At 41.9% G+C, this 19,847-nt stretch overlaps 1 protein-coding gene across 5 annotated transcripts in view; it reads left to right on the top strand.

Moving 5' to 3' along the window:
* Nucleotides 1-19,847, top strand: part of slc36a1 (solute carrier family 36 member 1) — a 32,040-nt gene that overhangs the window by 2,190 nt on the left and 10,003 nt on the right. Inside the window, exons 2-11 of one of the 5 annotated variants that reach the window (XM_037977372.1) lie at nt 904-998; nt 2,926-3,010; nt 3,087-3,177; nt 3,682-3,770; nt 5,288-5,377; nt 5,492-5,576; nt 7,449-7,676; nt 10,070-10,168; nt 10,375-10,541; nt 12,240-12,409. In XM_037977372.1, the coding sequence (XP_037833300.1) occupies nt 962-998; nt 2,926-3,010; nt 3,087-3,177; nt 3,682-3,770; nt 5,288-5,377; nt 5,492-5,576; nt 7,449-7,676; nt 10,070-10,168; nt 10,375-10,541; nt 12,240-12,409 (1,141 nt within the window). In that variant the 5' untranslated portion in view covers nt 904-961. Of the gene's footprint in view, nt 1-824; nt 999-2,895; nt 3,011-3,086; nt 3,178-3,681; nt 3,771-5,287; nt 5,378-5,491; nt 5,577-7,448; nt 7,677-10,069; nt 10,169-10,374; nt 10,542-12,239; nt 12,410-19,847 lie in introns of all 5 variants that reach the window. The other 4 variants (XM_037977371.1, XM_017429777.3, XM_017429779.3 and 1 more) reach the window with 4 other exon arrangements.

The following is a 19,847-nucleotide window of genomic DNA, read 5'->3' as shown; positions in this document are numbered from 1 at the left end:
CCCCCCCCCCCCCTTTTTGTTCTCTCTCCTCTGGCTTCCAGTCCGTTTTACAATTGATTTTAAACTTTTATTGCTCACTTTTAAAGCTCTGAACAGTCTCGCCCCAGCTTCTTTAGCTGTAAATGAGAGGAGCTTAATATAAACTTCCTGTTTGTTCAGGAGTCTAAATATAAACGTTGAGCTGAACCCAGACTAGAACCAACAACCTCAGGACTCCATCACTCATCTGACCCTTTTTAAAGCTAATCTTCAAACCTTTTTATTCAGGCAGGCTTTGTCACTTTGTTACGTTTTCTTTAGTAATTGTTGTGGGAATGAAGCTCATTTTATTGTTTCTTTCTTCAGTTGAAGGTGGATGTTTGGTTGAACAGTGCTTCATCCGTTGCAGGGTCAGGTAATTTAATATTTTGACAAATAAGTTGTTTAAACACATGAAGGAAAATCCAATAATGATTAAACTGATCAGGGCCTGCGGTTTGCTTCAAGGTTCAGATTGTTTGTGAGGTTTTACTGACACTGAATGTGTTTCAACATGTCTGAAAACTGGATTATCACTTCTGTTTGTCATCGTGTTTAAGTGAATAACGGCGTTGGTCATAAGTGAGTCGTGGCGGTTCTGAAAGTCCTGACAGTCACCTTTAAGATGGTTCTGTTTTGTCCGGATGAAGCATAAAAAGATCCCTAACTTCAGTGTTTTTGGGGCGTTTTTCAAACAGATCTGAGCTCATCATTACAGATGAAAACATCTATTTATTGGATTTTTAAGCGTCTCTTTTAAGGACACTGCTTTAGACTTATGAAAATGATTTGATTCTGTTTCACAGCACGGTCTGCAACCTCATCTCCTCCGTCTCTCCCCAGTTGCATCCATCCATGCTGAACCCTCCGTCTTCTCTACGTTAGGACCCGTGAAGCTGGGAGAGACGACACCGAGCCGCCCGCGAACCCCACCTGACCCACCATGATGGCATCGAGCGACGTGGACACCCGCGCTGACGGTAGGAGAAGCAGGGGTGCAGAAATGAACTTGGGATGTGTTGCAGACAGATTAGGATTAATCCCACTTGGCAGGAACACAATGAATCACCAAAGCAGCTTTCTGGCCTCCTGCCCTGCTTGGTGTTTTCTTTGGCAGCAGCTCGCAGTAATTAATTAAACATTCATTACTTTGGGATCAAATTATTTGGGATATTGGAACCAAGCTATAGAGAAGCTACAGTCGCTTGTTTTTACAGCGTTGAACTTATATTTATTGGACTTCTTGTGCTTCTGCTGCACTTTTTTATTATATATTTCACATGCAAGTCATTTCCTCCAGTCAGGCTTCCCTGGCTGGTCTTTAAACCTTCGAATAAACACTGTCAGTGTTTGTTGTGTAATAGCCACGGGGATCAAGGTCGTCGTCTTATTTAACAGGTTTAAAGGACGGGCCTCAGTGTTTTTCACGTTGGGAGCAGACATTCCTGCAGCTGATGTAACGCTCGTCATCCTGACCCTTCAAACATCAGCTGCAGGAAGACGGAGTCTGGAGCTGCAGGACTTCATTCAGCTCGAAACCGACCTCCTTTTTATCAGGGATGGGTTATAATCTGTTTGTAGGTTGGACCTATCTGAATCTGTGAGGAGTTTCTGTGCGGTTCTGTTTGTTCTGGTACCGTTACTGCAGCTGAACCCTGAAGTATCTGCCTTTAAATTAAACTTTAAATCACATTAACATGACTGAGTTTACTGAAGACTGAAATGTTTGAGTTGTGGATACATTTTCTAAATGCTAATTGTGTTAGCTGTTCGTTGGTCTGCAGCCTGTGGTTAACTGGGTTTCTGGCATGTTGCACGAAAATATACAAATCAATGTTTTGGTGAGGTGCCTAAAGATTTGCACCCTACCTTTTATTTATTTAATAGGTAATAATGAGCCGAGTTCACAGCAGGTATCTGACAAACATCTTCCTGCTCCAGATGGTCCAGATGTGGGCAGTTTGACTTGGTAAACTTGTTTTATTTGAACAGAACTGTCACATAACTTCTTGAATGTGAAAGTGTCACTTTGTGGTTTCTGGTTCCCATCAGATAGGAAACAGACACCAGCGGAGTTCACAGAGGGATGGATTCAGCTGCTAAAAACTGACAGGGGGAACAGAAAGGAGCTCAAAGTGAACTTTCATTCCTTATCAGCAGGATGTAAAATGATTTTAATGTTGCTTCATATCATCTGTTTGCCTCTGATGGTGACAGGATGAGTGCTTCTGTCTGTCAGTGAAACAGTGAGGTTCCTTTGGAGCAGATAAAGCTGCAGAACCGTTACAGGATGTCTTCACTTATCTGTTGCATAAGAACACAATGTTGTGTGAAACTGGAGTGACACTGGCTTTGTTCAGACCTGTTTAGCCACCTGATTGTGAAGGGTTTACCCGACCAGAACCCATCCTGGGCCCGGCTGCAGGAATATTCTGTTTTATTATTCAAAGTGGATTACAGGAGATTTTAATGTTTGTTCTGATTGTTTTTGGACCCGCTGTGGTCACTGTGAGCCATGCTGTGGTGTTCTACTCACTGGACCTTAATGATTTAAAGATGATAGCGTTCAGATGTCTGAATGTGTTATTATTACTTAAACGCTGGTGTGTGTTTCTGCAGACCCACCTCCGATCAGCCTCTCTGTAAAACTGTCCCCGGTTCTGGATTAAACCAGTCTGGTTTAGTTTTGCAGGGCCGTTAGCTCAGTTTGTTTCCTCAGAACATCTGTCCTCATCTCTGGTGTTGTAAACCTGCCGGCTCGATCAGTTTTATAAACTCAGAAGAGAAAAGGGAACAGAAGCTCAGATCAGTGAACCGTTTTTAATCAGTTTGTCATCAACACAGCCAGTATGCATCATACAAAGGCCTTTCTCTCAGGTTCTTTCTACTCCGACCAAAACCCATCAGAACTGGATGCTCTGTGTCCGTCTCCTCCCGGACCGTCCAGGCCCCAGAGGAACTACGAGAGGATTGGAGGAAGAACCGGAACCACGTAAGTATCAGAAGCGTCGGTCACATTCTCAGGCTGTTTCAGATGAACCTGATGAGGCGTTTTCCTCTGTGTTCAGTTTTTGTCAGACTCTGATCCACCTGCTGAAGGGGAACATCGGTACGGGCCTGCTGGGCCTGCCTCTGGCCATCAAGAACGCAGGGCTGGTGGTAAGCAGCTCACAGCACCGAGACTCTGAAAAAACAGACAGCAGGAATACTTTGTTGTCTTCACAAATGAACACGAGCTGTGCAACAGAAATGATCAACTATTACAAGTAATATATTCTATTACAGTTTAAATAAAAGTAGTATTTTAGCGTCCTCAGGCTGTGGTCTTTCAGACATATGCAGAAGTTACTGCATGATAAATATCAAAGAGTTGGCTCAAAATGATTTTTGTTTGTTTTCTGTGAAGATAAATTAGTCCTAAAAGTATTCATAACAGCAAAAACAAGATATGTATGAAACATTAAGATCCACAGATGTATAAATGTTACCACATTTAGTTTTTAGGCTAATTTATCTTGATAGTTTTCAGTATTCTTCATTTATAAACTAAAGACTTCACTTAAAACCTGTGAAACTGATGATGTGGGTGCAGGCGCAGATTTAATCACCAGCAGAGGTGAGAAAGTAAAGAAATCCTCATTCTGTGTTTGTTTCTGTCTCCAGCTTGGACCAGTCAGTCTCCTGATCATGGGAATTATTGCTGTCCACTGTATGAAGCTCCTGGTGAAATGTTCCCACCACCTCAGCGCCAAGTGAGTTAAAAACAAATAGATGTTAGCCTCTCACATCAGGCTGTGGCTTCACCCAGGCAGCACCAGAGATGAGATCTTTCTCTGTGAAGAACAGAAACAGAAACAGGAGAAGGCTCCTGGCTGAGCTTCTCCCTGTTAGCTGGGGCTGAAGTCAGCTTCCCATCCAACAGCAGACCCAGTTTATGGGTCGAAGGAGGTTCTGCCCAGTGAAGCACAAGTCCAGCATCTCCAAAGTTTGTTCCACAAGTAACAGCCTTTTTTTTACATGCAGCTCAAGTTCCCTTTTTATCTCTGAGAGCAGCTTCTTGTTTGCGTTTCTCTTTAACCACAGAGAAAATGCAGACTTAGATCAGTTAGACCACAAGGACATGAAGGGTTTCCTTTGAAACACTCCAAACCTGCCCATGTATTCCTGTTTGTTTGTTGTTGACAGATTAGACTCTATTAAGTCTGTTTGCATCCTGGCAGCTTGACCTCCATCACACAAACATGTAGATGTTGGCTGCTATGATGTTGGCTCCACCAGTCAGAGGTGGTGTTGTGCTGCACGTTTCAATCCAAGCAGCTGAATCATTGTGGCCAGAAGACTCACGTGTAACAGTGGTTAGTGTTGATATCAGGCTGTAATTCATACGAGCTGCAGCGTCCGTCCGTCCGCCGTGTCTCCCGCCCTTTGCCCCGTCCACGTAGGGATCTCCTGCAGCCCCACCCAGCCACGGCAAAGAGGATTAAGCAGATCAGGAGCGTGAATGAAGACCTGGTACGCAGTCAGGAATAGTATTTGCAGCAGTCCGACAAACACAGAGAAGAGGTGCTCATGGGAAAACTGCAGCTCTTCCTGTTTCAGAGGTTCTTCAGTCATCAGATCCTCGTTTAGATCCATCAGCGTGGTTATCTGGTTAAAGGCGTAGAGACGCTCTTCTCTCCCAGCCTGTGTCAGGTGATCTTTATCCACTGCTGCCCAGGGGCAAAGCTGCAGCCATGATGTTTTTACCTGTGTGTGTGTGTGTGTGTGTGTGTGTGTGTGTGTGTAGTAATCTTTGGACATACATCTGTAGATGTCCAAGTCAAGATGGCTGTCACAGCAAACTGACAAGAATAGCTCCAACTCAGCCACTTTTACAGATATTAACAGAACATTTGGTGTGGTAGTAGTTGAGTCTGATCTGTTAGCAAAACATTTTTATAAAGCACTAAAAGGATTTTAATGGAATCTTTAGTCATCATTCATTGGATAAACATAATAAGAAAACACAAAATGGCTGTAAGTGAAGTATTTCTATAGATATTGTGCTGAAATGTGGTGTAGTTGCAGCTGAGAGTCGTTCACATCAAACTCTGGGCCTGATGTCTCCTAATATCACATGAGACTGAACATCTGCAGCTCTGTTATCTCACTACAAGAGGATCCAAGTTTAAAACTCTGGGATGAAAGGCGGCGAGTGATATGCATTCCTTCAGTTGTTGATGTTTTGGTAATTTCTTCTGGATGAAAGTTTGTCCTGCTGTCTCTCCAGGATGGACAGGCCGTCCATGTCCTACGGGGAAGTGATGCAGTATGGGATGGAAAACGTGTCGTGGCTCAGGAGACACTCAAGTTGGGGAAAGTAAGGAAACAACTTCCTGCCATGCATGAGTCACACATTACAGGAAATAAATAAATGATAAATAAATTCACAGAACAACACGTGAAGCTGTTTGAACTCTTTGATCCGTTTCAGGCGGTTGGTGAACTTGTTCCTCATCATCACACAGATGGGCTTCTGCTGCGTCTACTTCGTCTTCCTCAGTGATAACGTCAAGCAGGTGCTGATCTCACACACACACACACACACCAACACGCTGAACTTTGTATTTTGCTTGTTGAATATTGTTTGCTGTGTTGCTGAGATCCAGGTTACCGTGTCCTCTGACCTTTGACCTCTGTACTCCTGGAAATCACAGTAATCTGAATAACTCTTGTAAATATTCAGTCTATGGAAACTTTTACAGTAGTTGTTATTTTAAACTGAGTTCTGAGCTTGAAATGCAGATTAGGTCAGGTGGGACGGTCACTGAAAGGTTTTTTCCATTTGGATGGAAATTTCCATCGTTCTGTAAAGGAGGAAGGATGTTGTCGGTCAGCGGACACACATACCTCCGCAGATAGCAGGAGAAAGATCAATATGAGCAGAGGGTGTAGCAGCAGGAACATATGGAAGAAACCCTGCAGAACTAACCTCAGGCCTTTGGTGATATTTTGCTGACAGGTAGTCCTGAAAGCATCCCTGTCTTCTTCTGTTTGTGTTAAACCAGATGCAGATTAATATCCCACCTCTGATGGACAAAAGATAGCTTTATTCCCAAGGTTTAAATATAATCCAGTACGTGGTCACTGAAAGGTCAAAGGAATGCTGCTACCTTTGACCTCTGACCTCTGTATTGATCGATTGTCTGGAATTGTTTTAATGACTGTTTTAAATCAATTCCTCTTTGCTGTGTTTGTCTCACAAAAATGTACTTTACTTTCACAAACACTTGTTGGTTTTCAGTGGATTTAATTCTGCAGTGCACCTTCCTGCCACTAGGTGGTAGCATCAGTCTGCTCTCTGCGCTGCACCAAACCCAAGTTAAATCAGGATGAGTGTCATAAAAGAGATGTGGATCATCATCAGCACTGCCCGTGGCAAGCTGATTGTCCTCGTCTCCCTCAGGACGAACCTGAGGACGTCCCTCAGGACGAACGTCCTCTGTTTGTTTTAGTTCTGAAGTTTGTGTCAAAGTTCCCTGGAGATGATGGTCCCAGAAACTCAAAAGACTCGACGACTGAGTGGAGGGGCATCTCTTGAGGTTTCTGATTGTGCACACAAACATTAATCTCGCAAGACAAAAGACGCTTTGTTCCAGATTTAGCCTCTGGTTAATTTCCAGCTGTTGTCTCAGGACAGGTAAGCAGCAGATACACGAGAACTATTATCCAAACCTCCAAACCACCGACTATAAACACATTCAGAACTCAGTCTCTTAGTTTTCTATGTTATATAAAAAGTGAAAATTTTTAGTACTTTATTGTAGACATAACTTTGAATTTAGTTTGGTGTAGAGCTCAAAAACATAAGCTGCAGCAAATCAGACAGCTAAAATATATGATTATTGAAAAACATAAAAACACTGCAAATAAATAAGTGGATTAAAACCGGACACCAGGAGGAGTGCAGCCTGGTGAACAAAGCAGATAATGAAGGATGCTTTTTGTGAAGCTCAGGATGGAAGTGTCATCCTGCAGTCTTCAGTCCGACTGTGAGGAGGAGGAAGTTGGTTATCATTGATACCAGGAAGTTCTAGGCCAGTAACGTTTGATGCATCCCTGACAACCTGATTTATTGCTGACTGAGACAAACCGTCTGGTTTTAGAACAAGTAAGAACATTTTTGACAACAGCTCTGTAAAAGTGCAGCATCCCAGCCTTAGACTCCTGAAACTCTGATCAGCTGTGGTTGTTTTAAATGTTCTTTATAAATAAAGTTGATTTAATTTCACTGGAGGTCGTGGATCTTGACAGTACTGGTCACTAAAAATCAACTTTTTGAGCTCGTTGTGGAAGAAAGGGCCTTTTAAAGTCTCCCAACCTGTTTGTTTCTGGTGAAAGAAGTCCTCTCTGTCCTCTCAGACTGATTTCTCTCACCTGCTTTCCCTCAGGTGGTGGAAGCAGCCAACTCCACCACCCGCAGCTGCCACGTGAACCACACCAACCAGACGGATATCCTGATCCCCAGCTTCGACTCCCGTCTCTACATGCTCTGCTTCCTGCCTGCCTTCATCCTGCTGGTCTTCATCCCCAACCTGAAGTACCTGGCTCCCTTCTCTCTGTTGGCAAACATATTCATGACTGCTAGTTTGGTTCTCATCTACATCTACTCCCTCACGGTAACCACCTGATTAGTCTTTTATCGCTGAGCTTCCTGTTTGATTAAGTTTACACACGTACCTCACCCTTTGAAACAACAACATGTGGCAGGAAACCAAGAAAGGAGTCACTTGTGCTTACTGTACAGCTGCCATGCTTCTGCACCCGCAGATTATCAGGAGACTCCAGGATTTGCATATCCTGTGTCTATAATATGAATAGAGTCGAGTCAGAGCTAAGAAGACGAGTCCCTGCAGGACCATCAGGTTTGAAAAGTCCTGGTGTCAACGAGTTAATTTTCAACTTGTTGCTGCACAGTTTAAACTTCAAACTCTATTAAATCTTTCAGTGTTTTGTGAGCCACAAAGACATTATAATATGCATTTTTAAGACACTTATCTCATCCAATCTTAAAGAAATACCTGGAAGCTGAAATGTTTGAGTTTTTCCCAGTGATTAGCAAGAAGCTGCACAGTAGGTGAATTTAAACTCTGGTGTAAAACGTACCATAATGTTGGAATAGGAGCAGCTTTCTTTTCACTTTGAGTTGTTTTAGATGACAAAGATGGCGTCTTCTTAGCTTAGCTTGTTTATTCAGAATCCAACATTTTCCTCCGAGCTGAGAACACTCGTTTGATTCTGACGTCACATTTTAATCTTACAATCATTCCAAGTAAGCTTCTCAAATAATCAGGTGTTTTCTTCTAACTTCTGACCTAAAATAAAACTCCTGGATGACACTGAAGCCTGGAAGGCAGGCATGGAGCGGCCGGATCCTCGCAGCTCCCGTTGGTTCAAACTCATTACTGGAACTAAAAGACTGGCCTCCCTGCTCTGGCTCCCTGGGAGATTTTAGATTGATTTTAAAATCTTCTGTTTCACCTTTCAAAGCCTTAAAAGTCCCTAAATAGCTGCTGGACTTCCTGGCCTGGTTTGGTGTCCTGCTGAGTGCTCCCAGGTCAGTTTGTGACAAAAGCTGATCGGTTCTTGTCCGTTAGAGCCCTGTTTCATGAAACTTTCTGCTGACTGAACTCACACGCATCAAGCTTCAATCTTCCTTCATGTCCCGCTTTATTACTTCCCTTTCTGAGAAAGCCTTTGGCAGTTTCTGTTTTTTCTTTTTTTAGTGGACATCCATTCCATCTTACTCACATTATCCCGTCTTGTGAAGCAGTTCCTGACTTTGTTTAGGAATGTGCTGCAAAGATAAATATGAAATAATAATAGTATTATGTCCTATAAAGACATTTGAGCAGCCGGTGCAGAAGATGTGGATCTGTTTTATTGATTAAGTGGCTGAGCAGATCCAAACCCAACAAGATGACTCATCTTTAAGCTTCTGAAAGAACTCTTTCTTCTCTGAGACCATAAAGGAAATGGTTTTTGTGATTACATCTGAATCGATACCATGGCGTGAACTTTCTTTCATTAAAGTTTGCATCCAGCCACCTTAAACGCCCACCTGTCCCCGTCATGTCTGTCTCATGATTGGATTCTCACGTCTTTATGGATAACAGGACAACTGGAGAAGACAGGGTCTGCAGATTGCATGTTTTCTTGGCTTTGGAGGATTTCATCACTTTACAGATACACAGCACTCGTGTTTGCAGAGAAATGGGCTCGCCTTGAAAAGAAGCAATTTCTTGCATCAGAAACCTTACAAAGATTTAGTCCTAAGATATGTGACCTGTAAGGTGTGTCTGTGGCTGATGAATGAGCAGAGCAACACATTTCAGGAACTCCAGAGCATACAAACTACAAACCATTCAAAGGTCTGGATTTAGCTTCTTGGTTTCTTACTTTGATTCGGCTCTCAGTTTAAATTTTAACTTTTAAATAGAGAATATATGTATATATATAACAGTTTGCCTCTACATCATAGCTGTGAGGCTCTATCTCATCCTGATGTCCTTCTTTTTTGAGGGTTAGGTGAAATGGGTTCATTCTAAGATATTATACCTGCACATCTTTCGGTCTTCTTGTGCTAAATTTGGCTCATAAGCCAGGAAGACCTTCTTCGAACGTGCAGTTGTCCTTCGTTGACACAAAAGAGAACATATTTAATAGCTCCCATTAGCTTTCCTTCTCCCAGTTGGGTTTATTCAGCAAGTAATGACGGCTCCACATACATTATTCTGCTTATTTCACAGATACTAGCAGAGGGTAGTGATTATGTTAAATAATTGTTACAAGCCAAGGTAATTTGCAGGCTTTAGCCAGAAAACGAGTTCGGCAGGCCTGGGGGGGGGTCCTCTTTGTGCAAGGTCTTATTTAATGTGATCGACTGTAATCTGTGGAGAGGACCTGTTGACTGCAGAAACACTTTTCTGCTATTTAGCCATGACAATTCACAAACGAGCACTCAGCAAGGCTTGATGCAGACTCTCTCTCTCTCTTTTATTTTTTATTGCAGAACATCACATTGCCCATCAACCTACCAAAGGTTGGCAGAGCTAAAGACTACCCTCTGTTTTTTGGGACGGCTATCTTTGCCTTTGAAGGGATCGGAGTGGTAAGTGACAGATTTGAAGTATTACTTTTTGTCTCTGACATCTTCTTCATCCCTTTTTGTTAAATGTGTGAAGCTGTTTTATTGATGCTTGTGACGAGCGCTTCATTTTTCCACAGCTGTAAAGTTGAGTTCATGCTGTTCAGATGTTAGAAATGACTTCATTCCACCGTTTTCCTGCCTTTCTGTCTCTGTCTGCGCCCTGGAAGATCCTTCCCCTGGAAAATAAGATGCAGAAGCCTCAGAAGTTTACGCAGGTGATGTATCTGGGTATGGGCATCGTCACCTTCCTCTACATCAGCCTCGGCACCATAGGGTACCTGTGCTTTGGAGAACATATTGGTGGGAGCATCACTCTGAATCTGCCAAACTGCTGGTGAGAGCTTCACTTTCACTCTTGTTTAAAAAACAAAAAGTATAGATATACTATAGTCTAAATATGGAGCCTAATAAACTGGCAGCATGATTAAAAACAGTCCTGTCAAACAAACGTAAACATTATAAATGAAGTTTCAGTAAACTCTCACTTTTCACTTGATTAAATGTTCAAAAACAGTCTAAAAATGTTCCTAAATTAGGCAGATCTTCAGGAGAGGTTTGCTGATTCTTGAAGTAATGAACAGTTTTAGATGTTAAACAGTTCAGTGGAAACACCAATTATAGCAGCTCCTCCTCCTCTGGTCCTCTTCTCCTCCGTATTCAAGGGACAGTAGATATTTTGGACAGAGAATGTCGGACATGTCCAAACCGTCCTGACTTGTTCTCTTCCTCTGACGTTCTCCAGTCATTAACTAAGTTCAGCTCATCTGACTGATTTAAACTTCTCACACTCATCAGTAGATCTGAGGGAGACTCCGTCACCTTTGAGCTGAAACAGAGCTGCTGAATGGTTTTTAACAACTTCAAGGCTTTTATTTTTACAGCTTTATAGACCAAACTTTGAAGCTTTTGGTATGTTTCCTTTTGTCAGAACTGATTTCTGAGTTTCACACATTAAAAGTGTGTGTTTTTGTGGGGTTAGTGCTGGATTATTGTGTAATCTGCAGACATGTTATAAAGACAGAAGAGACCACAGCAGTTCTTTACTCGGCCTGATTCAAGCTGCTGTCCCGTTTCTGGAGACTTTTTTGTTGTCCTCCTCAGAGACCAGCTGCTCTCCTAAACAAAGTCCTGATTTCACTGACAGCTGTCTTCACTGGCAATTAACAATTTAATTTCTAATTTGCTTATTTAACAAAGGGACAGTGTACATTAATGAACATTTAAACAAGCTGAATGAACTACTTTTCATCAGAAATCCCTTCAGAAGCTGCAACTTCGCCTCCTTTCGTTCAGTAGGAGGCTGTTGATGTCGACCATGCTTTGCTTGGAGAATTCTCTGAACTGTTTGGTGTTTTTGCCGTTTGTGTTCAGTTCATATAAACGCACAAATTACACAAGAACAACCTGGTGTTATTTTAAAACCAACCAGTGTCCTTTGAACAAACAGACCTCTGAACTGATCATTGCACCAACCCTAAGAGGATAAAATCTTGCCACCATTCCTGGAAACACTTCAGTGTTTTGGACTTCTGGGTTTATTAGTTTGGCTGTTTTTGGCAGAGGGGCTCCATCTTGTTCACTCAGTTTAACCTTGAATGATGACCTATAATAAACCCTCAGCAGTTATTCTGTTCCTCGCAGACGAAGGTGTTCGGTGGTTTGAATGACACCATCAGTCTGATTCTTTCTGATGGAGACGCTCCCACAGTAAAGATAGCGGAACTAAATCCTCCGATTGGATTTGTTTGTGAATAACTTGTTGCTATCATCACAGCTGCAGGAGGGAAGTGTCTTCTGTGACTGGACTGATGTTGCTTATTACTGGAATAGATTGGCAAAGATGGCAATTAGCAGCATCTGTTTGAAACGGTGCACAAAGGGCTGAGTCTTTAACTTGTTTTTTTTTCACGGTTTTGTTTATAAAATGACAACACTGTCTGTGTTAAATATTTTGTTGCTCTGACTTTGCTAAGCAACATTTTGTCATTTAGCCTAAACCTGCATTTTTCTCTCAAACTCCCTCTGCTTTCAGGATGTACCAGATTGTGAAGCTGCTGTACTGTTTCGGCATCTTCATCACCTTCGCGCTGCAGTTTTACGTTCCAGCAGAAATCATCATACCGTGGATAGCAGCTCGCGTGTCGGAGAGGTGGGAGAAGCCCGTCGACCTCCTGGTCCGCACCCTCCTCGTCATCATCACATGTAAGATCACAAATATGCACACAAACACCCAAAGAATATTTATTTTATGGGGAACTCTTCTCAAACCGCAGCCTTGAGCTGCAGACTTCTGTCCAGAGATGAGATGCTTGTGAGAGTCTGTTTCAGGCTTTTTGTGCTGAAGTCTCTCACAGAGCTGGAAGGGCAATTTGGTCAGTCAGGACAAATCAGTCTCTCCTTCAGGAATCCAAAATGTTTTGACAGTTTTTTCTTGAAACATCTCTTTAACATTGAATCAGCTTGAAGGAGCCAAGTTCACCTTCACAGCTGGGGTATTTTATGCGCTTCAGGTTGGAAATCTAGGGATCTAAAACATAAGGTTACGTGTACACCTGGGTTCTCTGATCGCTTGAATGAGGTCTCTTCACTCTTCATTACTCCAGATATGATTGGTTCTAATATGGAGCTGAAATGAAGCTTGCAGCGGAGCATATGTCTTGGCATGGAGGCCATAGGGCAGGGGGGTCAAACTCCAGGCCTCGAGGGCCGCTGTCCTGGGACTTTTAGGTTTTTCTGCCCAACACACCTGATTTAAATGGTTTTATCACCTCCTCGCCAAATCATCCAGTTCTCCAGGAATCCATTTAAATTGGATGTTGTAAAGCAGGAACACATCTAACACATGCAGGAGAGCGGCCCCCAAGGAACGGAGTTTGACACCCCTGCCATAGGGTGTCTGAAGGATCCTCCTTGGGTCGGTCGTAGTGATAACCTCCACCAGCCAGAGAGAAAGATGCTGACAGATGCTGACAGATATGGTTTTGGTCATCACAGCTGGCGTAATGAAACGAGAGCTTCTAAGGGAAACGCTGGGGTGCGAAACATGTTGCATAAAACCTGACTTCAGAGCCACCAGTCTGTTTTATCTGCTGCACATATTGATGGAGCTCTTGTTTGGCATTTTTCCAGCTCTGTACTCATTTTATAGACAGCACATAATCATCACCCAGACACTTGGTTATCCTCTACATATGTTAAAATAAACCTCAGGGACCCCCTGTGGTCTCTGGCTGCCAGCGACCTCAGGTGGAAGTGGGAGACAGTTCTTTAGGAAATTAAATTTTAAAATGGCTTTTTTCTGATAATACAGTTGAGTTTGTATTTGTCTCCTCTGCAAGTATCATTACTTTTCACTTTACTTTAGCCTTTTTTTGCTCTGTAACCCATGTTGAACCATGACTTTAAGTATATAAGTCATGTAAGATGCTCTATGATTAGGTTTGCATGGTTTGGAGGATAAATTACTCCTTGGCATTTTGATGCAGTTTCCTGCAGTAAAATTTAATGGGATGCAGGTATTTCAGGTACTGCTGCTGCAGTACTTTTGAAGGTACTTCTGCACCTGATTTATTTAAGGTGTATTTTTATTTTTGGGTTGCTTTGAAAATTATTGGAGAGGTCATGCGAGTTAGTGCTTTAAACCAACTAAGACATGTCTTTATTGAGTTACAACATTATGAGCAGGACAAAGAGTAACATCTGCCCCAGTTTACTGCAGCTCCTTCTTTGTCTTAATTGAAACATTGTTTTGGAGGTAAAAAGGGAACGTGAAGTAATTTACTGGTGGTGTTTGTAAAGAAAAGAAGCTGTTCTGTAATTAGACGGTTGTTGGAGCTGAACTGGCTGTGAAGCTCAGTATTTCTGACTGATTACCTGCTTCTGCCCACTGAAAGAGGGAGAAGCCAGGCTCTTCAGAACTATTGAGCGCTTTCAGAGAAACCCCTTTGTGACTAATTACTTCCAGGTGAGCCCACAGGTCCACAGTACCTGGAAGGTTCCTGTTTGTGTTTTCACCTCAGCAGTGGAGATCTGGCAAATTAATTACAGAATGGACTGAAAACAACAGATGTATTTGATCAGAAGGACACTCGAGTCCTGATTGCCTGTTTGATGCTCAGTTTGTAGCTTTTTATTCCTTTATGATCACCTGGTTTGCTTTGTAGACATTTATTATAATATATAACATTAAACCTATCCTCTAACCACTGGTTAGCATTGTTTTACCATGCAAGCAGCAAAACGACTCCTGTTAAAGTTCAGGAGTTTGTGTAACAACAACCATCCTGGGTCGTTTTTCATTTCGAAGCCCTTCCTCAGGTCGAGTAGAACTGTCCTCCGTTCAGACCAGGAAGAATCTGATGTTCACGTTAACAGTTATAAACACTCCTTCCTTAAGGCTAAATGAAGTGGCATCTTTCATCTTCCTACAAACGATGCAGGTAATTTACACATCTACGAAGGCACCTTTTTCTCCTGACTGACTCGTTAAGACATCTGTTTTCAGACATATATTTGACTTTCAGCTCGGAATAAAAGAAAGACTGAACTGTTGATGAACTGAATTCCCAAACCAAGCAAGAATGTGCAGACGTTTCCTTTTCAAAGTGTTTGCTGAAAAGAGGGAGATGTGGTAAACATGTCCGTAATCAACTTTTTAAGGGAGTTGCAAACATCAGTTCTAAAATATATTCATGTTCCTGAAGAAACTTTTAAACATTCTAACACAAACATCTAAGAACTGTATTTATTTTCCATTAGTTTAAACTAGGGTTGGACCAATAAGTTAATAGATGTTGTCTTTTCTGTAAGGCTTTCAGTCTGCTAACATCACATCAGTGATCACTTTCTGCCAAACATCCACCATCACAATGCTTCAAAGCAGACATTGGATTGGTCCAAACTGATAAAAGGCTCCAAACTCCAAATCTTCACAACTGGGTGAACTTTGGGATGCTTTATGTCCCCCTGTTTCAGTCTTTGCTGCTTAAATACCAGAGTTTTTCTTTCTTACTTTCTTCTAGTTCCAACCTGGAGTTGGTCTCTGAGATAGTGTTTGTGATTCTTACATTTTTAACGTCACAGTTCGTAGAGAACGTTGGTGCCATGGTTCCCAGCAGTCCTGAGAGTTTCAAATGTCAGATTTGATGGTCGGTGCTGCCGTCTCGTGTCCCGAGGCTGCAGGTTCGAGCTCAGTTTGCATCGGAAAGGGCATCCAGCATAAAACATTTACCAAATCTGCAGTCCACTCCACTCTTTGCATTTCTGGTCAAAATGATCTTGAAGTGTGTGTTTACATTCTTTGGAGTGGTGCTGTTGAAGCTGTTCATTTCTTTAGACTTTTATAGGAATGAGTTCATTTATATATGTGAGTAAAAGATGAAATATCGACAGCGGAGTTAATTATTGTGTATTTCAGTTTTATGATCATGCAGTATGGGTCATGGATTGGATGATCTGTGGAGTACCGATCGGTTGTTGTGTCTTTCAGAAACGGCTTGTTCGTCTTGCATGTACGTGTGTTTTAAATCTTCAGCTTCTCATTGATGGGACAGGAGGCAATGAACTCTGCAGTCTAACAGCTACATGTCGTCTGGACTCACAAACACACACATCTGTCCTCATCCGTGTCCCACTTTCTGGCAGCTGCACAGGGTTTCCTGTAATAGTCCAACTGCTATCGATCCCATCGAACCCAGACCACTGATTCTAACTCTGTTGTTGTCCTGTGCTTCAGTGTAATGTAATTTCAATTAATTAAAGTCAATGTGCTTTTTTACAGTGAGAATAGCTAATTTGGATGCAAACATTTGCAAGAGTTCATAAACAAAAACATACAGGCAGAATATTGACTTAACATTAATGCAGATAATATTCTAATCTGAAAAACACATTGGCTCTATTAGCTTTTTTATTTCAAGCCTACGTACATACAGTTTCTTTCAGTACCATCCAATTCATTCAGAACTGGAGAGGCACTTCTGGAACACTCCCAATATACAGTCCTTGGGATAGAATCCCAAACATTATCTGAATTTGTCACAGTCTGTGTCAGAGCTGGAAAACAACACATCCGCCCTTAGTGGAATCCAGAGATATGATAGAGGAGGCATCCGAGAGGAATTAATTAAAGAGCTGCTGCTTTCTATTTGTTCTTATCACACTCTGTGGCAAAATGCGATTGATGGCACTGATTCAACCCCGGACTGAAGCTTTGTTAATAACCACTTATACAAAACAGTTTGAGAGAAGTTTTATTTTTGTACTTGAAAGGCCAAAAGAGGCCTTCAAACAGCCTCCTTTGTCAGAAGAAATTCGGCACGCTGAGGAGGATGGAAGCCCAGGTAAACATTTTAAAGCATTTAAATAGTTTTACCTCAAACCTGCAAAGATTCTGATACTGTTACCTTTGGACAAAACTAATCTAGCTTTCTGTCATTTGCAACCTGAAAGTATAGTTTTAAAAACATAATTCTCAGTTAGTTGAATTATGCCATCAGATCACTTCCTGAAGGTGAGCATGGTGAAACTTGCAGAAAGTAATCATTAAATGGACATCTGTACATCAGCTGATTCACTTTTAGACTTAACTGGATTCAAGATGTCTGCCACAGCCATTTCAGCTTTCAAAAACATCAAAATGTTTTACAGATGTTGAGATAAAGTGTCTGAGTTATCCATCAGCACATTTCATTAAACATTCTGAAGATAAAAGAAAGAAAGTCCTTCTCTGAAACAAATATCCACTTCCATCCTCACTGCTTATCATTTGTCTTCATTTCCTTTATTAGCTGTGATTGGGAGGATTATGTACTGTAGATGTAGCTGCTCAGCTGTCTGCACATGGATACTGATGAGCTCATTAAACTAAAAAACATGCACACTTGTGTACGATTTCCTGTGCTGTGAACGTGGACATGAAACCTCCTGAAGCACGCTTGAATCAAGGAGGTAAAGGATGGGAAGGGCTTAAGGTGGAATTACAAAGCTTCTGTTTGCACGTGAGGCTTGAGCCGTGGCTTGTTGTGTGCATGCTTTAAGAGCAGCGCTTCTCCCAGGTTACCTCCTTGGGGTGGAAAGTTTTGCTGCTGCTTGTTGGTCTTTGAGTGGTTAAAGAATCGAGGACAGAGACGGCTCTGAGCAGCCCAACACAAGAACACTGGCTCGCTTTTTTATTTTACTTTGAAATGTTCCTCTAAATGTAACAAAGAGAACAGAATCACCTTGACGCTACAACAGAACAGTGAAACTACGAGGAGACGACTCAAACATTCACTAAAAAGATGTTTCATCTGTCTCAGATTGATTTGTTAGGGATGTTTCCATTTTGTCTTGTTAACTCTGAAAATGTGAAACAGAAACAAAGATGTTTAAATGTATTTACTGTGGTATGAAAATGACTTTTGAATGATGGATGTAAGACATACTTCAGATCTCTTCATTGCCGGAGCTGTAAAATAAACCCGATGTTGTAGTTGCCACAGCAGCACAGCTTTTCTCTCCTGCTGCCGTTTGTTTCAGTTGGAGCTCCGTCAGATAAGAGGTAAAGAAGACTGCCCTGAGCAAACGCTCTCCTCTCGGCTGAGCTTCACTTTGAGTTGCACTCCTTCTCGAAAAGGTCGGCTCGTTTCAGTTCTGGGAGAATTCTTTTGAAGTGAGGACTCTATTCTAATTTACGGCAGATAGTCAGCCTACTGTTGCTGTTGATGCTGTTTTTAATCAAAGAGCCTCTGAGTGGCAGCTATATGGCTTTGCCTTGTTTTGTGCCGTCCTGCACTCTTACGTGACAGGGTCTGACAGAGATTACCCGAAGGCCCAGTTCTTTGATTGTTATTGGAGGCTTTGCACATTAAGTTGCATCAGGTGATTCTTGACCAGGAGTGGCAGATAACAGATTACAGGAACAAGCTTTGATGCCAGCCTTTGAAGCAGGCATTGATGGCGTACACCTATGGCTGCATTAATCAGGGTTTGACTACAGTGAAGTTGAGTTTTGTATATTTGCTGCAGATCACTCGTTAATGAAGTGGGTGAACCGCTTGAAAGTATTTGATTATTGGGATGTTTTTGGGTTTGAGTCCAGTAGTCACTCTCCTTGTTCTGTTTCATTCTCCCATCTCTGTATCTTCCTTTTTTTTTTCTTTTACCTCCTCCACTAGCTTCCAACCAATTTGGCAACTTTAAACACAGTTTGTTTACCCGCCTGCTGCTTTACAAACCACTGATAAGAGTGTTGGGAGTGAACCAAAACTTTGTTTGAATAAGACTAAAGCTCATTCAAGCAAAACACCATAAAACAAAGGGAGCCACACAAAAAGACAGATGCATAGACAGCCAGAAACTTGTTCTCAAACTGTGTTGTAAGTACCTCTGGGGTTAGTCAGGAGAAATTCTGGTATCTTCTATTTACAAATCCAATAACAAGCTAATTATCACCATAAGTTGAACTGTGATGGAAAGCTAAAAAGGTAGACTTTGCCAAACAGTGTTTTAAGCACATTATGATCTTAGCTTCAAATGGAAACTACTGAAAGCAGAGCTTCAGTGGAGAATATTTTACAAACATTTGTGAAAACTAGAGTGGAAGATGGTTATTAAGTGGCTACTGAAGCAGCACCAGTGAAGTTTCTGCAGGACCTGCTGCAAACAAAAGGTACAAAACTTAAAAAAAGATTCATATTTTCTCAAATTTGTAATAATTGTATGTGGAGCAGAGGAAGAGTTGAGACCACAGTTCTGTTGCATGAAACCGTCACATCCTTCAAACAGGGAGGTGTGTGTTGGTGTCTCAGTGGGTCGAGTCTCAATCAGTTTGGTGTAGGGAGTCAAAGGTACGGCACAGGCTGGCTCAGGTCAGTCAGGATCAGGATCTCATCTCTTGTTTAGTCCAGTTGGTGCTCAGTAGAAGAGCTCAGGCTCTTTGGGTGTTTCAACCTTCAGAGCTCCTCATCCAAGAAGGTCCATCTGAGGACGGTCAGTCTTCAGTGTGCTTCTGAAAGCTAGTTGGGTTTGTTGAAGGGTTTAGGATGGGATAAAGTAGTGGGTTTGGTTTTTGAGTAGGATTAGGTGTTAAAGTAGATGTTTTTGTCAGTTAATCGATTTATAATGTCTGTCCTAACGGTGGAACTTGGAGAGTTTAGCATTTTCTGAAGTGGTGCTCTTTAAAAAAGTTTGAGTTTCTAAAGTACCTTTAACTGTTTTTCACTGGGACTGTTCGTGTCAGGAGAGTGAAGTTCTGCCACTTTTACTGACATCCAGGTTGAGTTTTATTTCTGTGTTACTGTTTTAAGTCCAATCACTTTGACTTTAAATGTGTCACATGGCCTTCACAGCCTAACGTTAAACAACTAACAGTGAATGAAGAACGATGAGTCTCTTGACCCAGAGCTGGATGAACAACAGTTTTGGTGTTTACACTCACACTAATAAAGTAGGAATACACACTACAGCTAAGAGCAATTTGCTCCTCGAGTTTGAGGCAACAAATTGCACCAATTTAACCACCATTATTTAATTTCTCTCCAAACAAAAACTTCTGCTGTCAGAGTTTTGTTCAGCTGCAGTTGTGACAGAAAATGATTCCCATAATAACATCTCCAAACACAATCTCAGACAAATTGTGTTTCCCTTATAAGCCTTACAC

Source organism: Kryptolebias marmoratus, linkage group LG9, assembly GCF_001649575.2.
Source record: "Kryptolebias marmoratus isolate JLee-2015 linkage group LG9, ASM164957v2, whole genome shotgun sequence".
NCBI classification, from domain to species: Eukaryota; Metazoa; Chordata; class Actinopteri; order Cyprinodontiformes; family Rivulidae; genus Kryptolebias; species Kryptolebias marmoratus.
Note: the sequence above shows the minus strand (reverse complement) of the source record. Positions and strands in the feature narration are given on the sequence as shown.